Genomic DNA, 22,168 nt, shown 5'->3' with positions numbered 1-22,168 from the left:
CTACGGGAGGGTAAAGTGAATGTGGTGTTAGAATTGTAGTTTTATATCTTCAATCAAGAGTTTGTTATTTTTAAATAGTACCGGTTTGTACTATTTACTCTCTGGCAGAAAAGTGATGAAGAATTCTGCTGAGAGGAAAATGATTTTAGCATGTTGTAACTAAAATCCACTGCTGTTCCCACACAGGACTGAGGAGTACCAGAAAACTTCAGTTGGGGGGAACAGTTTGCAGGCTTGACTGCAATGAGGTATGTTCAGTCAATTATTTCTAGACAAGACTGAGATAATGCTAGAAGACTGACAAGATCCCCATGTGGGGAGGGTAAGCTATGTTCTGAGACTTAGTATAGAATTGAATGCTTACATAACAGGGCTAAATAGGCTGGTTGATACTAATGCAGGGTAATCGATTATTTATTTAAGAAATACTCGTTGGAGACACTTTTTTAAGCACTTTGGAGTGTTTTTCTGGGGTTATTATCCACATGGCATCAATTTAGTCACTTAGAAGTGATTTTTATAGGCCTCACAACTCCGGAGTGGAGTGGGAAGGGCCTAATTTCGCGCCTCAGATGCGCAGTTAAAATTGAAAGGCTGTTTCATGCTGCTTCACATGGAGGGTCCAGCTGCTGATTGAGGGCCTAGAAGAAGCTTTATTCCCCCAAAACTGATCCCTAAGGGCAGGTAGGGCCACAGCAGTAAGCTGTGGCAAGGTGCTGTAGTTAATTAACCGGTTGTTGGCTTAAGGCTGCTCCGGTTTGGGCAGTAAGGGGTTAATCGTTCTGAAACTTGCTGTGCAATCATATTAAAGCCTTAGGTACATACTGTGAAAATTTCAAAGAGATTGGTGCATTTTTCACTGTTTTGTAAAATTGGGTGCTCTTTTTATTTCTTAAAGGCACAGTAACGTTTTTTTCAAATTGTGTTTTTTATTTGATTAAAGTGTTTTCCAAGCCTGCTTGTGTATTCTACTAGTCTGTTAAACATGCCTGACACTAAGGAAAATCCTTGTTCAATGTGTTTAGAAGCCATGGTGGAATCCCCTCTCAGAATGTGTCCCAATTGCACTAATATGTCTATACACTTTAAAGATCATATTGTGCCACTTAAAAGTGTGGCCCTAGATGATTCTCAGACTGAAGTTAATGAGGATAGTCCGCCTACCTCTCCCCATGTGTCACAACCAGTTACGCCCGCTCAAGCGACGCCTAGTACCTCTAGTGCGTCTGCCCCTATTACATTGCAACAACTAGCGACAGTCATGGATAATTCCCTTGTGGCCTTTCTATCCAAACTGCCAGTGTTTCCTGCAAAGCGCGATAGCTCTGTTTTAAGAACAGATTATGAGCAGTCTGAAGATTTGGTAGCCTTATCTGATGTACCCTCACAACACTCCGAAGTGGGGGTGAGGGATTTGTTGGCTGAGGGAGAAATTTCCGACTCAGGAAAGGTTTCTCATCAGGCAGAGTCAGATTCATTAGCCTTTAAATTTAAACTGGAACACCTCCGCGTATTGCTCAGGGAGGTATTAGCCACTCTGGATGATTGTGACCCTATGGTGGTCCCAGAGAAATTGTGTAAAATGGACAAGTACCTAGAGGTCCATGTATACACTGATGCGTTTCCGATCCCCAAAAGGGTTGCGGATATTGTTACTAGGGAGTGGGATAGACCAGGTGTCACTTTTGTTTCCCCCCCTATTTTTAAGAAAATGTTCCCCATAACTGACCCGAGGTGGGACTCGTGGCAGACGGTCCCTAAGGTAGAGGGGGCTGTTTCTTCACTTGCTAAGCGCACAACCATACCAATTGAAGACAGTTGTGCTTTTAAAGATCCTATGGATAAAAAAGTTAGAAGGTTTACTTAAGAAAATTTTTGTTCAACAAGGTTTCCTTCTCCAACCTATTGCATGCATTATTCCTGTAACTACTGCAGCGGCTTTCTGGTTTGAGGCGCTGGAGGAGTCGCTCCAGACAGAGACCTCATATGACGAAATTATGGATAGAATTAAGGCTCTAAAGCTGGCTAATTCTTTTATCACAGATGCCGCCTTGCAATTAGCTAAGTTAGTGGCAAAAAATTCAGGTTTCGCCATTATGGCGCGCAGAGCACTTTGGCTCAAGTCATGGTCGGCCGATGTGTCGTCAAAATCCAAATGATTAAATATCCCTTTCAAGGGAAAGACCCTTTTCGGGCCAGAATTGAAAGAGATTATTTCAGAAATCACCGGGGGAAAGGGCCATGCTCTCCCTCAGGACAAGCGCTTTAAGGCTAGAAACAAAGCTAATTTTCGTTCCTTTCGTAACTTCAGGAGCGGTCCCGCTTCAGCCTCTACAGCTGCAAAGCAAGAGGGTAACGCTTCACAGCCCAAGTCATCCTGGAAGCCTTACCAGGGCTGGAACAAGGGTAAACAGGCCAAACAGCCTGCAGCTGCTACCAAGACAGCATGAAGGGGTAGCCCCCGATCCGGGACCGGATCTAGTAGGGGGCAGACTCTCTCTCTTCGCTCAGGCCTGGGCAAGAGATGTTCACGATCTCTGGGCATTAGAGATTGTTACCCAGGGATATCTTCTAGAATTCAAGGACTCCCCTCCAAGGGGAAGGTTCCACATTTCTCGTCTGTCTACAGACCAGACAAAGAAAGAGGCGTTTTTATGCTGTGTAGAAGATCTACTTACAATGGGAGTGATCCACCCAGTTCCGTTTGCAGAACAAGGACTGGGGTTTTACTCAAACCTGTTTGTGGTTCCCAAAAACGAAGGAACTTTCAGACCAATCCTGGATCTCAAAATTCGAAACAAATTCCTCAGAGTCCCATCATTCAAGATGGAGACCATTCGGACAATCTTACCAATGATCCAGGAGGGTCAATATATGACTACCGTGGATCTAAAGGATGCGTATCTGCATATTCCTATCCACAAAGATCACCAGTTTCTCAGGTTCGCATTTCTGGACAAGCATTATCAGTTTGTGGCTCTTCTCGGGTTGGCCACTGCTCCCAGAATTTTCACAAAGGTGCTAGGGTCCCTCCTGGCGGTGCTAAGACCGCGGGGCATAGCAGTGGCGCCTTACTTAGACGACATCTTAGTTCAGGCGTCGACTTTCCAAAGAACCAAGTCTCACACAGAGATCGTATTGGCCTTTCTGAGGTCACATGGGTGGAAGGTGAACGTAAAAAAGAGTTCTCTCTCCCCCCTCACAAGAGTTCCATTCCTAGGAACCCTGATAGACTCGGTGGAAATGAAAATATTTCTGACGGAGGTCAGAAAGTTAAAACTGTTAACTACTTGCCGAGCGCTTCATTCCATTCCTCGGCCATCTGTAGCTCAGTGCATGGAGACAATCGGACTAATGGTAGCGGCAATGGACATAGTCCCTTTTGCTCGGCTCCACCTCAGACCACTGCAACTATGCATGCTCAAACAGTGGAATGGGGATTATGCAGATTTGTCTCCTCAAATTCAGTTGGACCAGGAGACCAGAGATTCTCTTCTCTGGTGGTTGTCTCAGGATCACCTGTCTCAGGGAATATGTTTCCGCAGACCAGAGTGGATCATTGTAACGACCGATGCCAGTCTGTTAGGCTGGGGTGCGGTCTGGGACTCCCTGAAAGCTCAGGGCTCTCTTCTCCCGATAAACATTCTGGAACTGAGGGCAATATTCAACGCTCTTCAGGCATGGCCTCAACTAGCTGCGGCCAAATTTGTCAGATGTCAGTCGGATAACATCACAACTGTAGCTTACGTCAATCATCAAGGGGGAACAAAGAGTTCCCTAGCAATGACGGAAGTAACCAAAATAATCAGGTGGGCAGAGGATCACTCCTGCCATCTCTCAGCAATTCACATCCCAGGAGTAGACAACTGGGAGGCGGATTTTCTAAGTCGTCAGACTTTTCACCTGGGGGAGTGGGAACTCCACCCGGAGGTATTTTTTTTTTTTTTTAAATATTTATTTTATGAGCCAACATTGAGTACAAAACATAAAGTGCGCCACGCAGGGCTTAGTTTGATATCATATTACAAAAGGGATTAAAGCATTTGTCATAACTAAATAAATAACGATAATACATATCCTTTGTTAATAAATTAATACGGAGTATACTCAATGAAGGTATTTTATATCTATTTTATGAACTTAGACAGGCAAAAGAAAGAAAAACAACTATATTCATTTGGATAATAAACAATTTGCTTCAAACTCAGTTTCATACTACTCAGATACTTATAAATTACGGAGATAAGGGAGATATGTATATAATATGGGGAGAGGAAGGGGGGAGAAGAAAAAAAAAAAAAAGAGAATTTAAGTGTTACCATCGATCTAATATCACTACTTCAGAGTACCTAAAAGGGTAAATTAGTTGATCTATTTCTTCTGGTGGAAAAATCTTGATAAATGTCGACCATTTTCTAAAGAAGAGCATTATATCTCTTTCAGATGTTAGAGTTGTATCCATTTGCTCAATAATACATTGTTTTTTCATGTAATTTTTGATTTCTAAAATGCTGGGTATCGTAGAACCACGCCAGTTCTTAAGAATTAAGTTTCTTGTTGCCAAAATTGTCACATTTCTAGCCTTCATATGTTCAGCAACCATGGGAGATTCTTTAAGAAAAACAACTTCCGCCAGAGAGATAGAGAGAGGATATATCTTCAATGTTTTTTTAAGCCAGAATTCTACTTTTTGCCATAACTGTTTTATCTTAGGACATGCCCATATCATGTGAATAATATCCGCTGCCAGATATGTACACTTTGGGCATACATTGAATTCATGATTATGCCATTTGTATCCCTTTAATGGGGTATAGTAGGATCTATATAATAGTTTAATGTGTGATTCTCGCCAACTTGCAGATAAGGTAGTCTCAGCTGTTATAGATATGGATTTTTCTACCTGTTCTATCTCCAAACTTAATTCTGGATATATAAGTTTCCAACTCTGTGTTATCTGACTTAAGTTAGAATTTCCTTGAGAGCTAGTCGCCAGTTCATACCATATTGAAACGGAGGTTAAATCATTTTTAGCAAGAATAGGCCAGTTATCTAATTTTCCCCATGACCATACCCATCCGAATTTCTCAGTGAGAAAGAAGAGATAGTGTCTAGCCTGTAGATAGGCAAAAAAGTCCTTATTATTCAATTGAAATTCCTGTTTTAGTCTATCAAACGATTTTACTGATAAAGTATCTTGATCTATAAATTGAGTCATAAAAGTTAGGCCCTTTTCCTGCCAAGTCTGAAATAACAGAGATTGCGTTCCTTGTTGAAATTCCCTTTTCCTGCCAAGTCTGAAATAACCGAGATTGCGTTCCTTGTTGAAATTCTGGATTGCCACATAGGCATTGGAACTTTGGGATGGAAAGATCAATATTTACTTTTCTTTCATGTAATTAGCAAGAGTCCATGAGCTAGTGACGTATGGGATATACATTCCTACTATGAGGGGCAAAGTTTCCCAAACCTCAAAATGCCTATAAATACACCCCTCACCACACCCACAAATCAATTTTTACAAACTTTGCCTCCTGTGGAGGTGGTGAAGTAAGTTTGTGCTAGATTCTACGTTGATATGCGCTCCGCAGGAGGTTGGAGCCCGGTTTTCCTCTCAGCGTGCAGTGAATGTCAGAGGGATGTGAAGAGAGTATTGCCTATTTGAATTCAATGATCTCCTTCTACGGGGTCTATTTCATAGGTTCTCTGTTATCGGTCGTAGAGATTCATCTCTTACCTCCCTTTTCAGATCGACGATATACTCTTATATATACCATTACCTCTACTGATTCTCGTTTCAGTACTGGTTTGGCTTTCTACTACATGTAGATGAGTGTCCTGGGGTAAGTAAGTCTTATTTTCTGTGACACTCTAAGCTATGGTTAGGCACTTTTATATAAAGTTCTAAATATATGTGTTTAAACATTTATTTGCCTTGATTCAGGATGTTCAACGTTCCTTATTTTCAGACAGTCAGTTTCATATTTGGGATAATGCATATGAATAATTAAATTTTTTCTTACCTTAAAATTTGACTTTTTTTCCTGTGGGCTGTTAGGCTCGCGGGGGCTGAAAATGCTTCATTTTATTTCGTCATTCTTGGCGCTGACTTTCTTGGCGCAAAAATTTTCTTGGCATTTCTTTTGACGTTTTTGCTCCGAAAAATGTTGGCGTTACCGGATGTGGCGCCATTTTTGGCGCCAATAGCATTTAGGCGCCAAATAATGTGGGCGGCTTTTTTTGGCGCTAAAAAATTTGAGCGTCATTGTTGTCTCCACAATATTTAAGTCTCATTATTTATTGCTTCTGGTTGCTAGAAGCTTGTTCATTGGCATTTTTTTCCCATTCCTGAAACTGTCATTTAAGGAATTTGATCAATTTTGCTTTATATGTTGTTTTTTCTATTACATATTGCAAGATGTCTCAAATGGACTCTGAATCAGAAGCCACTTTTGGAAAAACGCTTAACTGAGTTTCAGTTCTACCAAAGCTAAGTTCATTTATTTTAAATGTTATAAATGTTTATCTTTAGCTATGGTTTGTAATAAGATATTATGTTATACTTTTACATGCGGAATCCATTAGTATTTATGCTTTATATATTTTCTTTTCTTACAAGAAATATTTAGAAGACTTATAAGAAATATTTTTCTGATTCTATGTTAAAGGCTTTGTCTGACTTCGTGCCTTCTAATAAAATTTTTAGGTCTTTTTCACTTCTTTTTTAATTATTGAAGTTTCAAATGACCAACAACATACTGATTTATCCTTCTCTGATGATGTTTTTTTTTCAGAAATTTTCTTCATCAGATATTGACACTAACAAATCTACTTTTTTATTATTTTTCAATTATTAAAGTACATTTGTTCTTTGTTGAAAAGGTGTTGATTATTTTGGATATTAAGGTAACTAGTTCTTTAAGACTAGCTGACATTATTTCTGCCTATTTATTTCTTTAGAGGTTTTCTTTCCAATTCCCTATACTAGGGAATGGAATAGGCTGAGAATTTTCTTTTATTCCTTCTTCAAAGGTTTTAAACTATATTCTTTGCCAGCAGTTAAACTCAATTTGGAGGGTTCTCCAATTTATTGGGACTATCTCTAATTCTACTAATTATGCTATTGTTTCTATAGCAAAATAGTATTTATTTTCCTTTAGATAGTTGTATCTTATTTATGGAAAATTATTTAGTTTCAGGTACTTTTCTTGGTCCTGTGATTTATTTGGATATTGCAATTGCTTCATTTTCTCTGTTTACTTTAAGATCAAGTATCAGATTATGATTTATTTTAGCATTGTTAAAGGGACAACATTTACTAGACTAGGTGCTGTTGCATTTGTCTTGTTGTTTTGCATTTATTGATTATGCAAGTCCACTGTATTGGTCCTTTAAACTGGACTATCATGCTAATAATTTCATTTGTGTCTTCATTTTATTGAATATTTTCGCAAATGAGGGTTAATCTATGTCTTTAGCTTTTTTAGCTAGAAGATTTTTGTGATTTAAAAAAAAAAAAATCCATATTTCCTTTGTTCTAAGATAATCAATTATTTGTTTTATAATTGGATTCAATTCTTAACTGTTACTCTGGGCTTCTAGGTTGAGTTCTAAGACTAAAACTTTAAGCTTATACTAGTTTGGTTGTTCTTATTAAGGAACGAATTCCTGAGTTCTTTCCCAAGTAACATGTCTATAATTGGAGTTCGAAATCAGCTCCCTAATTTTGCGATGTACATGCCGTATTCCAGCTTGGCTGGTAAGGGGCAGGTTAAGGCTTCTTTGACATTTCTTTGATTTTTTTCCAGCAAGGCTAACACTTTCTTTAACTGTGTTTCTGTCCTATATATTTTGGGTACTGTTGAAGCATGGCTGGGCACCCATGGGGTTCAAGCGCTGCTCAGACCTGGAATCTTCTGGGGTATTTCTTCCAGTTTCTTTTGAGGAACCAGGTTTTGGAGTTTTATTCAAACTATTTTGCCTTTTTATGGTCTTTGATAGCATTATTTGTTTTCATTAGATACAATAAATGCATATTTTCATTTTTCTGTTTTCATTCAGATTATTTTCTGAGGATGCGGAATCTCATATGATTCACTTACTCTTCAGGACATAGTTAGAGGATCTTCTTTTCTAAAGCTCTTGATTCCTCACACAAGGGTCACCTTTTTTAGGTTTCCAGATAGTTTGTGTCACTGTCCTTGTCTCTATCAGACAAGGGATAATGTTATTGGGTTCCGTCTATCGGTACCTTTAGTCTCTCTATTATTTCCTTCAATTGCTATTTATGCATAGAAGTTTTAGGTCTTATGGCCACAGCATTGGATTCAATTCCCTTTGCTCATTTTCTCTAGAAAAAACCTTTCCAGTCTTTTATAAGTGTTGTTTCTTCAAGAACATGGTTGGAGGATCAATTTACCAAAAAGTTCGTTTGATTCCTCACACAAGGGTAACCTTTTTAGGTTTCCTGATAGATTCAGTGTTCTTGATTCTGTCTCTGACGGACAAGAGGCGTCTGAAATTGGTTTCAGCTTATCGAAACCTTCAGTCTCAATCATTCCCTTAGGTAGCCTTATGCATGGAAATTCTAGGTCTTATGACTGCTGCATTGGACGCGATTCCCTTTGCTCGTTTTCACATGCGACCTCTTCAGCTCTGTATGCTGAACCAGTGGTGCAGGGATTATACAAAGATATCTCAATTAATATCTTTAAAACCGATTGTTCAACACTCTCTGACGTGGTGGACAGATCACCATCGTTTAGTTCAGGGGGCTTCTTTTTGTTCCTCCAACCTAGACTGTGATCTCAACAGATGCAAATCTGACAGGTTGGGAAGCTGTATGGGGGTTTCTGACAGCACAAGGGGTTTGGGAATCTCAGGAGGTGAGATTACCAATCAACATTTTTGGAACTCCGTGCAATTTTCAGAGCTCTTCAGTCGTGGCCTCTTCTAAAGAGAGAGTCGTTCATTTGTTTCTAGACGGACGATGTCACAACCGTGGCATATGTCAATCATCAAGGAGGAACTCACAGTCCTCTGGCTATGAAAGAAGTCTCTCGAATACTTGTATGGGCGGAATCCAGCTCCTGTCTAATTTCTGCGGTTCATATCCCAGGTATAGACAATTGGGAAGCGGATTATCTCAGTCGCCAAACACTACATCCGGGCGAATGGTTTCTTCACCCAGAGGTATTTCTTCAGATTGTTCAAATATGGGGACTTCCAGAAATAGATCTGATGGCTTCTCATCTAAACAAGAAGCTTCCCAGGTATCTGTCCAGATCCAGGGATTCTCAGGCGGAAGCAGTGGATGCATTGTCACTTCCTTGGAAGTATCATCCTGCTTATATCTTTCCGCCTATAGTTCTTTTTCCAAGATTCTAAAGGAATGTTCATTTATTCTGCTGGTGGCTCCAGCATGGCCTCACAGGTTTTGGTATGCGGATCTTGTCCGGATGGCCACTTGCCAACCGTGGACTCTTCCGTTAAGACCAGACCTTCTATCGCAAGGTCCTTTTTTCCATCAGGTTCTCAAATCCTTAAATTTGAAGGTATGGAGATTGAACGCTTGATTCTCAATCATAGAGGTTTCTCTGACTCTGTGATTAATACTATGTTACAGGCTCGTAAAACTGTATCTAGGAAGATATATTACCGAGTCTGGAAGATTTTCATTTCTTGGTGTTCTTCTCATCATTTTTCTTGGCATTCTTTTAGAATTCCTAAGAATTTTACAGTTTCTTCAGGATGGTTTGGATAAGGTTTGTCTGCAAGTTCCTTGAAAGGTCAAATCTCTGCTCTTTCTGTTCTTTTTCACAGAAAGATTGCTAGTCTTCCTGATATTCATTGTTTTGTACAAGCTTTGGCTCGTATAAAACCTGTTATTAAGTCAATCTCTCCTCCTTGGAGTTTGAATTTGGTTCTGGGGGCTCTTCAAGCTCCTCCGTTTGAACCTATGCATTCGCTGGACATTAAATTACTTTCTTGGAAAGTTTTGTTTCTTTTGGCCATCTCTTCTGCTAGAAGAGTTTCTGAATTATCTGCTCTTTCTTGTGAGTCTCCTTTTCTGATTTTTCATCAGGATAAGGCGGTGTTGCGAACTTCTTTTAAATTTTTACCTAAGGTTGTGAATTCTAACAACATTAGTAGAGAAATTGTGGTTCCTTCATTGTGTCCTAATCCTAAGAATTCTAAGGAAAACTCGTTGCATTCTTTGGATGTAGTTAGAGTTTTGAAATATTATGTTGAAGCTACTAAGGATTTCCGAAAGACTTCTAGTCTATTTGTTATCTTTTCCGGTTCTAGGAAAGGTCAGAAGGCTTCTGCCATTTCTTTGGCATCTTGGTTAAAATCTCTGTTTCATCATGCCTATGTCGAGTCGGGTAAAACTCCGCCTCAAAGGATTACAGCTCATTCTACTAGGTCAGTTTCTACTTCCTGGGCGTATAGGAATGAAGCTTCAGTTGATCAGATTTGCAAAGCAGCCACTTGGTCTTCTTTGCATACTTTTACTAAATTCTACCATTTTTATGTGTTTTCTTCTTCTGAAGCATTTTTTGGTAGAAAAGTACTTCAGGCAGCTGTTTCAGTTTGATTCTTATGCTTATAATTTCAGTTTTTTTCATTATAAGATTTAAACTTTATTTTGGGTGTGGATTATTTTCAGCGGAATTGGCTGTCTTTATTTTATCCCTCCCTCTCTAGTGACTCTTGCGTGGAAGATCCACATCTTGGGTAGTCATTATCCCATACGTCACTAGCTCATGGACTCTTGCTAATTACATGAAAGAAAACATAATTTATGTAAGAACTTACCTGATAAATTCATTTATTTCATATTAGCAAGAGTCCATGAGGCCCACCCTTTTGTGGTGGTTATGATTTTTTTGTATAAAGCACAATTATTCCAATTCCTTATTTTTTATGCTTTCGCACTTTTTTCTTATCACCCCACTTCTTGGCTATACGTTAAACTGATTTGTGGGTGTGGTGAGGGGTGTATTTATAGGCATTTTGAGGTTTGGGAAACTTTGCCCCTCCTGGTAGGAATGTATATCCCATACGTCACTAGCTCATGGACTCTTGCTAATATGAAAGAAATGAATTTATCAGGTAAGTTCTTACATAAATTATGTTTTTGTCCATATTTCTTCCAAGCTTGTATTATTACGTATATCAAGCTAAGAGACTTCACCTTTTTCGGAATTAGCTGGATTGGGCAATGAATTAATGCTATGGAGTTGTAAGGATATAAAATATTTTTTTCAAGTTTATTATTAGTAAAGTAATCTTTATTCTCAATCCAGTCTATCACGATGCGTGAGAGAAAGACTAAGCTGTATTTGCTAAGATCAGGTAGAGCCAGTCCCCCATATTTTTTAGGAAGATAAAGTTTATTTAAAGAGATACGTGGTCTCTTGCATTTCCATATAAAATATCTGAGAGCCCTATTCAATTTTTTCCAATCCTTAACTTTTAAGATAACCGGAATATTCTGTAAAGGAAAAATAATTTTTGGAAGTAAAACCATCTTGAATAAAGCAATACGTCCTGATAAGGACAATGGAAGATTTTGCCAGCTAATCAAGTACTCTATTATCTTCGATAATATAGGAGGAATATTAAGACCATACCACTCTTTTGGGTTAGCTGATACATTAATTCCAAGATAACAAAAGTGGGAGACTACCTCTTTAAAAGGTATCATATGAGGAGAAGCCTCGTTTTTCCTAACCCACATTAATTCTGATTTAGAATTATTGATCTTGTAACCAGTAAAAGATCCAAAGGAGCTAATGATCGACAATAATCTTGGGATATTTTTTTCTGTATCCGACATATAGATCAACACATCGTCGGCGTATAAAGCGATTTTTTGCTCTACTGAGCCAATCTTTATTCCCTCAATAGATTGCCTGATTTTAAGAGCCAAGGTTTCCATCGCTAAGTCAAATAATAGAGGTGATAGTGGGCATCCTTGCCTCGTGCCTCTCTGAAGGTTAATTACATTAGATTCTAAATTACTGATGACCAGTTTAGTAGAAGAGTTATTGCATAGATTATCAATAAAAGAAATAAAATTGTCTTTGAAGCCAAAGTTAGATAATGTAGTTAGAATATGTTGATGATGTACCGAATCAAACGCTTTTTCTGCGTCAAGCGTGATAATTGCTAGATCGAGTTGATCATACAAAGAGGTTTCTTGCGAATTATGAAAGTAATCAAGAACTAGAAACAATTCTCTAACCTTAGACGCTAGATTACGTTTAGAAAGGAATCCTGCCTGGTCTTTGTCGATAAGAACTCCTATCTCACACTGAAGTCTCTTAGCTAGAATTGATGATAGTATCTTATAATCAGTGTTCAATAACGCAATAGGGCGGTAGGACTCCTTTTTCAAGGGATCCTTTCCTGGCTTCAAGATCAACACTGTAGTAGATGCGGCAAAATTCCGTGAAACAGGCTTATTTTCTATGTAATAGTGATTAAAAAGATTTCTTAAATGGGGAATTAGGACAGGAGATAGTATCTTATAGAACTCACTAGGTAAAAAGTCAGGTCCAGAAGCTTTATCCAATTTCAAATTTCTAATAGCGCAATCAATCTCTTGATCAGAAATAGGGGCATTGATTTTGGCTATTGCTCCGTTAGCCAAGCACGGATGATCAAGCCCTCTCCAGAATAATTCTGAAGCTTCTAGATCTGATTCCCTGAAGGAATATATATCCCTGTAATAAACAAAGAAAGCATCAATAATTTCATTTGGCTCTTTAAGTATAGTATCTTGCTCAAGAAGTGAGTCAATAGCTGAGCTTCCCTGTGTATTCTTAACCAATTTAGCCAGCAGTCTACCTGCCTTATCCACATATCTATAACACTTTGCTCTGTATTTTAGTTCATTTTGGACTGAAGTATGAATTAACAAAGTCTCTCTCTCTTAGCGGAAGTATATTTCCTCCACCCGGAGGTATTTGCCCAGCTGACTCAGCTATGGGGCACTCCAGAGTTAGATCTGATGGCGTTCTGTCAGAACTCCAAACTTCCTCTCTACGGGGCCAGGTCCCGGGACCCCAAGGCGGTATTGATAGATGCTCTAGCAGCGCCTTGGTCCTTCAATCTGGCTTATGTTTTTCCACCGTTTCCTCTCCTCCCTCGTCTGGTCGCCAGAATCAAGCAGGAGAAGGCTTCAGTGATTCTGATAGCGCCTGCGTGGCCACGCAGGACTTGGTATGCAGACCTAGTGGACATGTCATCTGTCCCACCATGGACACTGTCAATGAGGCAGGATCTTCTAATACAGGGTCCGTTCAAGCATCCAAATCTAGTTTCTCTACGTCTGACTGCTTGGAGATTGAACGCTTAATTCTATCAAAGCATGGTTTCTCTGAGTCAGTTATAGATACTCTTATTCAGGCTAGAAAGCCTGTCACCAGGAAAATCTACCATAAGATATGGCGGAAATATCTTTGTTGGTGTGAATCCAAGGGTTACTCATGGAGTAAAATTAGGATTCCCAGGATATTGTCTTTTCTCCAAGAAGGATTGGAGAAAGGATTGTCAGCTAGTTCCTTAAAAGGACAAATATCTGCTCTGTCTATACTTTTACACAAGCGTCTGGCAGAGGTACCAGACGTTCAAGCGTTTGCTCAGGCTTTAGTCAGAATCAAGCCTGTCTATAAACCTGTGGCTCCGCCATGGAGTCTAAATCTAGTTTTTTTCAGTTCATCAAGGGGTTCCGTTTGAACCTTTACATTCCATAGATATTAAGTTGTTATCTTGGAAAGTTTTGTTTTTGGTAGCTATCTCTTCTGCTCGAAGAGTTTCAGAATTATCTGCCTTACAGTGTGATTCACCTTACCTGGTGTTCCACGCAGATAAGGTAGTTTTGCTTACCAAGCCTGGTTTTCTTCCTAAAGTTGTGTCTAACAAGAATATTAACCAGGAAATAGTTGTTCCTTCTCTGTGTCCTAATCCATCTTCAAAGAAGGAACGTCTACTACACAATCTTGATGTAGTTCGTGCTTTAAAGTTCTATTTACAAGCAACTAAGGATTTCAGACAAACATCTTCCTCGTTTGTTATCTACTCTGGTAAGAGGAGAGGTCAGAAAGCTACCTCTCTTTCCTTTTGGCTGAAAAGCATCATCCGTTTGGCCTATGAGACTGCTGGCGAGCAGCCTCCTGAAAGAATTACTGCTCATTCTACCAGAGCAGTGGCTTCCACATGGGCTTTCAAGAATGAGGCTTCTGTTGAACAGATTTGTAAGGCAGTGACTTGGGCTTCACTGCATACTTTTGCCAAATTTTACAAATTCGATACTTTTGCTTCTTCGGAGGCTATTTTTGGGAGAAAGGTTTTGCAAGCAGTGGTGCCTTCCGTTTAAGGTACCTGTCTTGTTCCCTCCCTTCATCCGTGTCCTAAAGCTTTGGTATTGGTATCCCACAAGTAAAGGATGAATCCGTGGACTGGATACACCTTGCAAGAGAAAACAGAATTTATGCTTACCTGATAAATTACTTTCTCTTGCAGTGTATCCAGTCCACGGCCCGCCCTGGCATTTATGTCAGGTAAAAAATTTTTTGTTTAAACTACAGTCACCACTGCACCCTATGGTTTCTCCTTTTTCTTCCTAACGTTTGGTCGAATGACTGGGGGGTGGAGCTAGAGGGGGAGCTAGAGGGGGAGCTCTGCTGTGTGCTCTCCTTGCCACTTCCTGTAGGGAATGAGAATATCCCACAAGTAAAGGATGAATCCGTGGACTGGATACACCGCAAGAGAAAGTAATTTATCAGGTAGGCATAAATTCTGTTTTTTAGATAGTAGACTTTAAATCATTAAACTTTGCAATCACTTTAATAAATGGAGGCCTATGCCTGTTTCTGGATTGTGTATATTATTTTTTTTTACATTGAGCAAATAATGTCTCCCTAGAGAACAAATAGATCACTTTGAGAAAATGAAAGCAGAAGAGCTCAGCCGATTAGAAGAACTCAAACAAGCAGAAATTAAAAAACTACAGAAAGAAAATGAGGAACTGGCAAGACAAGCTTCAGCCAAGGCTATTCGAGATAGCGAGAAAAATGAAGAAATTCAGGTATTTTGTCTGCAGGATATAGAAAATTATTTTGTAGTTTGTTATACTTTGTATTTAAATTACCACGCAAAAAAAGATACAAAATTAATAAAAAAATATTGAATAAAAAATTAAATTCCCCTTGAGTATTGCTGCAACCTGCTACAGTTTCTCTGTTCTGTCAATCAGTATTCTACAAAATGGGGTGAAAAAAAAACAAACAACCACCGTTGTTATAGATAACATTTCTCAGCTGGGAAAATACTATTCAACTCCCCTGTAAGTTTAGAATAAGAAGCTCCTATACTTATGACCCTTGCAAGGTAGCGAGTAGTACCGCAGCTCTAGGGCGTTACAGAAGAAACCGGTGTTGGATCCAAAAGCGGAAACACAGCCCTTGTCATCCGGAGTGCCGTAGCCTAAGCAGTGGATCAGATCGCATCAATAGAACAACAGAAAAAAGAAAAGGAAGGCACTACTCGGGAACAAAAAAATTAAGTTTAAAAACATCAATCTTTAATGCCATATTAAAACTGACATACAGACATGGCAAGGTAACTGGAGAAGTTACCGCCTGACGCGTAGTGCCTGCCTTTTCTTTTTTTTCTGTTGTCCTTATGACCGTTGACTTTCCTCTCTCAGACCCGAATCTTGAGGTAATCAGAAACATACACCTAGATTACGAGTTTTGTCGGTAATGCTGTGCGGTGCTAACGAGCAGTTTATGCTCACCGCTCACTTGCAGACAGCGCTGGTATTACGGGTTTTTAGAAACCCGGCGTCAGCCGCAGAAAAGTGAGCAGAGAGCAAAATTTTGCTCCACATCTCACCTCAATACCAGCGCTGCTTACGGTAGCGGTGAGCTGGCAAAACGTGCTTGTGCACGATTTTCCCATAGGAATCAATGGGGCAGAGCCGGCTGAAAAAAAACCTAACACCTGCAAAAAAGCAGCGTAAAGTTCCTAACGCAGCCCCATTGATTCCTATGGGGAAATACTTTTAATGTCTACACCTAACACCCTAACATGAACCCCGAGTCTAAACACCCCCTAATCTTACACTTATGAACCCCTAATCTGCCTCCCCCAACATTGCCGCAACCTACATTATAATATTAACCCCTAATCTGCCGCTTTGGATACCGCCACCACCTACATTATACTTATGAACCCCTAATCTGCCGCCCCCAACATCGCAGACACCTACATTATATTTATTAACCCCTAATCTGCCGCCCCCAACATCGCTGCCACTATATTAAAGTTATTAACCCCTAAACCTAAGCCTAACCCTAACCCCCCCTAACTTAAATATAATTTAAATAAATCTAAATAAAATTACTATCATTAACTACATTATTCCTATTTAAAACTAAATACTTACCTATAAAATAAACCCTTAGCTAGCTACAATATAACTAATAGTTACAGTGTAGCTAGCTTAGGATTTATTTTTATTTTACAGGCAACTTTGTATTTATTTTAACTAGGTACAATTGTTATTAAATAGTTATTAACTATTTAATAACTACCTAGTTAAAATAAAGACAAATTTACCTGTAAAATAAATCCTAACCTAAGTTACAATTACACCTAACACTACACTATAATTAAATTAATTACCTAAATTAACTACAATTAAATACAATTTTAAAAAATTATCTAAAGTACGAAAAAAAACCCCCACTAAATTACAGAAAATAATAAAATAATTACACGTTTTTTAAACTAATTACACCTAATCTAACCCCCTTAATAAAATAAAAAGCCCCCCAAAATAATAAAAAGCCCTACCCTATACTAAATTACAAATAGCCCTTAAAAGGGCCTTTTGCGGGGCATTGCCCCAAAGTAATCAGCTCTTTTACCTGTAAAAAAAATACCCCCCCCAACATTAAAACCCACCACCCACACACCCAACCCTACTCTAAAACCCACCCAATACCCCCTAAATGAAACCTAACACTAACCCCTTGAAGATCACCCTACCTTGAGAAGTCTTCACCCAGCCGGGCCGAAGTCATCAACGAAGCCGGGCGAAGTGGTCCTCCAGATGGGCAGAAGTCTTCATCGAAGCCGACCAGAAGAGGTCCTCCAGAAGGGCAGAAGTCTTCATCCAGGCAGCATCTTCTATCTTCATCCATCTGGCTCCATCTTCAAGACATCCGACGCGGAGCATCCTCTTCAAACGAAGTCCAACTGAAGAATGAAGGTTCCTTTAAATGACGTCATCCAAGATGGCGTCCCTTGAATTCCGATTGGCTGATAGAATTCTATCAGCCAATTGGAATTAAGGTAGAAAAAATCCTATTGGCTGATGTAATTTTAGTATAATAGTTAGGGTAAATTAATGAATAGTTTAATATAGTTTAATGTATTTTTAGTATAATAGTTAGGGTAGGTTCATTAGTAGTTTAATATAGTTTATTTTAATTCTAAAGGTAAGTTTAAATTTATTATAAGATAGGGATGAGTTAATATTTAATGTAAAGTTAGCGGGTTGTTAGGTTAAGGGGTTAATAGCTTAATATAGTTTATGGTGATGTGGGGGGCTGGCGGTTTAGGGGTTAATAGGTTTAGTAAGTGGTAGCGATGTGGAAGGCCAGGGGTTTAGGGGTTAATACATTTATTTAGTTGCGGAGGGCGGCAGGATAGGGGTTAATAACTTTATTTAGTTGCGGTGGTCTTAGGGAGCGGCGGGATAGGGGTTAATAACTTTATTTAGTTGCGGTGGGCACGGGGAGCGGTTGGATAGGGGTTAATAACTTTATTTAGTTGCGGTGGGCTCAGGGAGCTGCGGGATAGGGGTTAATAACTTTATTTAGTTGCGGTGGGCTCCGGGAGCGGAGGGATAGGGGTTAACAACTTTATTTAGTTGCGGTGGGCTCCGGGAGCAGCGGGATAGTGGTTAATAACTTTATTTAGTTGTGGTGGGCTTCGGGAGCAGCGGGATAGGAGTTAATACCTTTATTAAAGTTGCGTCGGGGTCCAGGAGCAGCAGGATAGGGGTTAATACCTTTATTAAAGTTGCGGCGAGGTCCGGGAGCAGCGGGATAGTGCCTAAACATTTTAGTATAGAGGCAGTGTTTAGTGACAGGGTATAAATAAAGTTGGGAAAAAGCCGAATAGCAGCGAGATCGATGACTCTTAGTTAACAACAGTCCGCTGCTCATCGCCCCGTACTTGGTGTGTGGCTTTTTGACAGCTTTTTTTAAAAAATATGGAGAGCGTATTCAGGTTCATGGCCGCGATGTTAGGCGATGTTAGGTGAGTGTATTGGTGCCGTCGAATGCAGCATAGTTGACGGCTTGATAAATAGGCCTCACTGGCTGCATACTCTAGTTAACTATTTATAACTGTCCCTAATTGGCCACAGTAGAAACGGTAACCTAAGTTACAACATGGCAACTCCCATTGTTTTATAGACACTAAAACTTTACACTTGTTTTGTCAATATTTAAACAGCTAATGAAACTTTAAAAAATATATCTACATGTTATTCTCCGACTAATTTTTATCTTTGAATTCATCATTCTACTTAGCATATATTTAGTGTTTAAAGGGATAGGAAAGTCAAAATTAAACTTGCATAATTTAGATATAGCATTTCATTTTAAGACACTTTTAAATTCACTTCTATTTTCAATTGGGCTTTGTTCTCTTGGTACCTATTGTTGAAAAAGAATATGCACATATCCTACACTAGTGGGAGCTAGCTGATGATTGGTGCCTGCACACATTTGTCTCTTGTGATTGGCTAACTAGATATGTTCAGTTAGCTGCCAGTAGTGTAATGCTGCTCCTTCAGCAAAGGATAACAAGAGAATGAAGCAAATTTGATAATAGAAGTAAAGTTGTTTAAATTGTATGTTCTATCCAAATCATGAAAGAAAATGTTGGGGTTTCCTGTCCCTTTAAAAGTTATACACAATGTGCAATATTTATAGCTAAGTCTTGTTGGACTCGGCATACTTGCTTTTATTGATTCATTTGTGCCCAGGTATTTCTTGAATTATGGAGTTTGCTGCTCCTTATATACAGTCCCAGACCCTATCATTAATAATTGTATACGATCTGTACAAACAGATGCTAAAGCAACAAATATCAGAGCTGCAAGGAGAGTTTCGCAGAAATGAGTCCCGATGGTCTTCAAATCATGAAAATCTCAGAAGCCAGGTTGAAGCTTTGACAAAGGAGAACCAAGAATTGCGGGTAGATCTCAGGACCTCTGAGAGTCAACGCATAGAAGAGAACAACAGGGAATCTTTGGTGAGAGAGCAAATATCATGTGTTTTTAGTAAAGGTAAAACTAACAGGAAGTCCATGAATTGTACAACTGAATCCTGGGACTTTACAGTTCATTGGTTGATAGGGATGACACATAAATGGCTGGGTTATTCAACAAAGGAACATTTTTAAGAAAAAACAAAACACTGTAATAGATTTTTAAACATTCTATTTAAAGATGGAACATATCATTTTATGTGTATCGTATCATCTCTCTTTCATACTGCATTGGGATAGACAAAAAACGGTGTGTGTATGTTTATGTGTATTTGGGTATATCTAATCCCTTTACAATCCTTTATCTTCTCTTCCACCTCGCTCTACTGCCAACTCTCTCGTGACATTCCTCCCCACACTTTTTTTTTTTCTCAAGAAAGAAAGGAATTTACTAATGCACAATAATATTTTATTAGAATAATACTTCTTGTTAGATGTCTTTACTTAAAGGGACAGTAAAGTCAGAATTAAACTTTCAAGATTCAGACAGAGCGTGCAATTTGAACCCCTTCCCGCCATTAGGACGTTCCGTGCTGTCCTAATTGCGCTGGGCTTTAGCACCGTTAGGACGGCATGCAACGTCATAGCCGTTTGGCTATACTGAAGCCATCAGCGCTTTCTGAATGGGATCGTGATTCAGATACAGCATTTCATTTAAAAAAAGTTTCCAGTATACCTCTAATATCACATTTATTTTGTTCTCTTTTTTGAAGAGATACATAGTAACATAGTAGATGAGGTTGAAAAAAGACTGAAGTCCATCGAGTTCAACCTATACAAATCTAAAATATATACAAAAAGCTCCAGTTAAGCTTAAATAATCCCACTAAAAGGTGACCCATTTAATACTAGCAATCATATCCATGAATTTTGTTTATAGACAGAAATGTATCCAAATAATTTTTAAATGTATCTAGGGTATTGGCATTCACTACCTCCTTTGGTAATGAGTTCCACACTTTTATTGCTCTTACCTTGACATTTAGCATGTACATGTATGGACAACTATATGGCATCAGTTTTGCAAAACTTTTGAGCACTAGATGACATTGGGGATTTCATTTTGTCAAAGGCATTCTTACAAAACTGCTGCCCTATAGTTCTCCAGACACTTGGACACTCTTGAGCCTACTTTCCTGATTTTCAACAAAGGAAACCAAGAGAACAGTTATTTTGTATTTTAGTTTTACATGCTATCTTTATAATGAAAGAAAAAAATAAGGTTTTATATCCCTTTAACGTATCCTGTGAAACTAAAATCCTCACTCCTGCGCATGAGTACAGCGCAGTATGCATATAACTTCCACTAAGCATTTGCTTCTGTTAGCAGTTTATGTTTAGGCGTTATGGTGGAAAAGTCAATAGCACTAAACAGCACATCTTTTGTAAAACACTTAAAGGGACATGAAACCAATTTTTTTTTTCTTTCACGATTCAGGTGGAACAAACAATTTAAAAGAACTTTTTTTTTTTAATCTAATTTGCTTAGATCTCTTGGAATCATTTACTGAAGTGGATACCTAGGTAGACCCAGGAGCTGGGAGCTAGCTGCTGATTGATGGCTGCACATATATGTATATTGTCATTGGCTTACTGGTGTGTTCAGCTAGCTCCCAATAGTGCATTGCTGCTCCTTCAATAAAGGATACCAAGAGAATAGAGCAAAATTGATATTAAAAGTAAACAGAACAGTTGTTTTTAAATTGTTGTGCCTAAATCAAGACTTGATTATAAAAAAAAAATGAACAAGCATGGAGAGAAATCACACCGAATCTTTGTCCTTTGATTTTAAGCATTTAATTCTAATGTAATTGTCTCTTCTTCACATTCAGAACTCCACATAATGATATTAACAGCTCTCTGCTCGTCAGAGCCGAGAACTTTAGATCGTCAGGCTCTTAATATTAAATAATAATGAGATCTTACGTGCTGCAATTTTCTAGGTTTCACAAGCCATTATACGAGGTACATCATTCAGAAGGTCTATCCAAAGGTCAGGACAGAGCTCGAATAAAAGTCGAAGCAGCACCCCAGTTGGGAGGAAAACGCCTTCTGAGAAATTGCAGTCATCAGAAAACCTCATTAAAGTATGAATCATTGTATTGGTTTATCATACAACTCTTCAGTGTTCATGCTGTGTTCACACATCCCTGTTTTTATGTAGGTTATCAAAAATCACAATTGGACATTCATGATTTAGAGCATAAAATTAACAAAACAAGCTTTTGATCAGTCTTTTGTTTGATAATTATCTGCATGTTAAAGGACCGCTAAATGCAGTAGAATTACATAATTAGCAAGTGCATAATAAAAAGACAACGATTTAACACCTACACCTAATTTCAAATAAGCAGAAAAAAATGTTTTGGCAAATTTATTTTTTTTCTCCCATTTTCCGGCCCCCTGTACCATGTGACAGACATTGGCCAATCACAAACTAGTGTACGTTTACCCTGTGAGCTTGTGCACATGCTCAGTAGGAGCTTGTTCCCCAGAAACTGTGTATTTAAAAAGACTTTGATAATGGACGTAAATTGGAAAGTGTCTTAAAACTGCTGCTCTTTCTGAATCATAAAAGTTTATTTTGATTTGAGTGTCCCTTTTTAACAGCTGTAAATATAGACATTGTCACAATCGGCCATTGTTTATTGGCAGCACTTTTTTCAGGATCATTTTGATGAAAAATGTGTCTGTACTTAAAAGAGATATGAAACCCCAAATTTTTCTTTCATGATTCAGACAGAGCATTCAATTTTAAACAACTTTCTATTTTACTTCTGTTATCAAATTGTCTTTGTTCTCTTTTGTT

At 38.7% G+C, this 22,168-nt stretch overlaps 1 protein-coding gene across 1 annotated transcript in view; it reads left to right on the top strand.

The window, feature by feature from the left end:
• Positions 1-22,168, top strand: part of LOC128657843 (centromere protein J-like) — a 150,557-nt gene that overhangs the window by 70,258 nt on the left and 58,131 nt on the right. The window contains exons 7-9 of the mRNA XM_053712265.1: positions 14,935-15,097; positions 19,162-19,344; positions 21,303-21,446. Of these exons, the coding sequence (XP_053568240.1) occupies positions 14,935-15,097; positions 19,162-19,344; positions 21,303-21,446 (490 nt within the window). The remainder of the gene's footprint in view (positions 1-14,934; positions 15,098-19,161; positions 19,345-21,302; positions 21,447-22,168) is intronic.

This window comes from Bombina bombina, chromosome 4 (genome assembly GCF_027579735.1).
Source record: "Bombina bombina isolate aBomBom1 chromosome 4, aBomBom1.pri, whole genome shotgun sequence".
Classification (NCBI taxonomy): domain Eukaryota; kingdom Metazoa; phylum Chordata; class Amphibia; order Anura; family Bombinatoridae; genus Bombina; species Bombina bombina.
The sequence above is the reverse complement of the archived record's forward strand: the minus strand, read 5'-3'. Positions and strand labels throughout refer to the sequence as shown.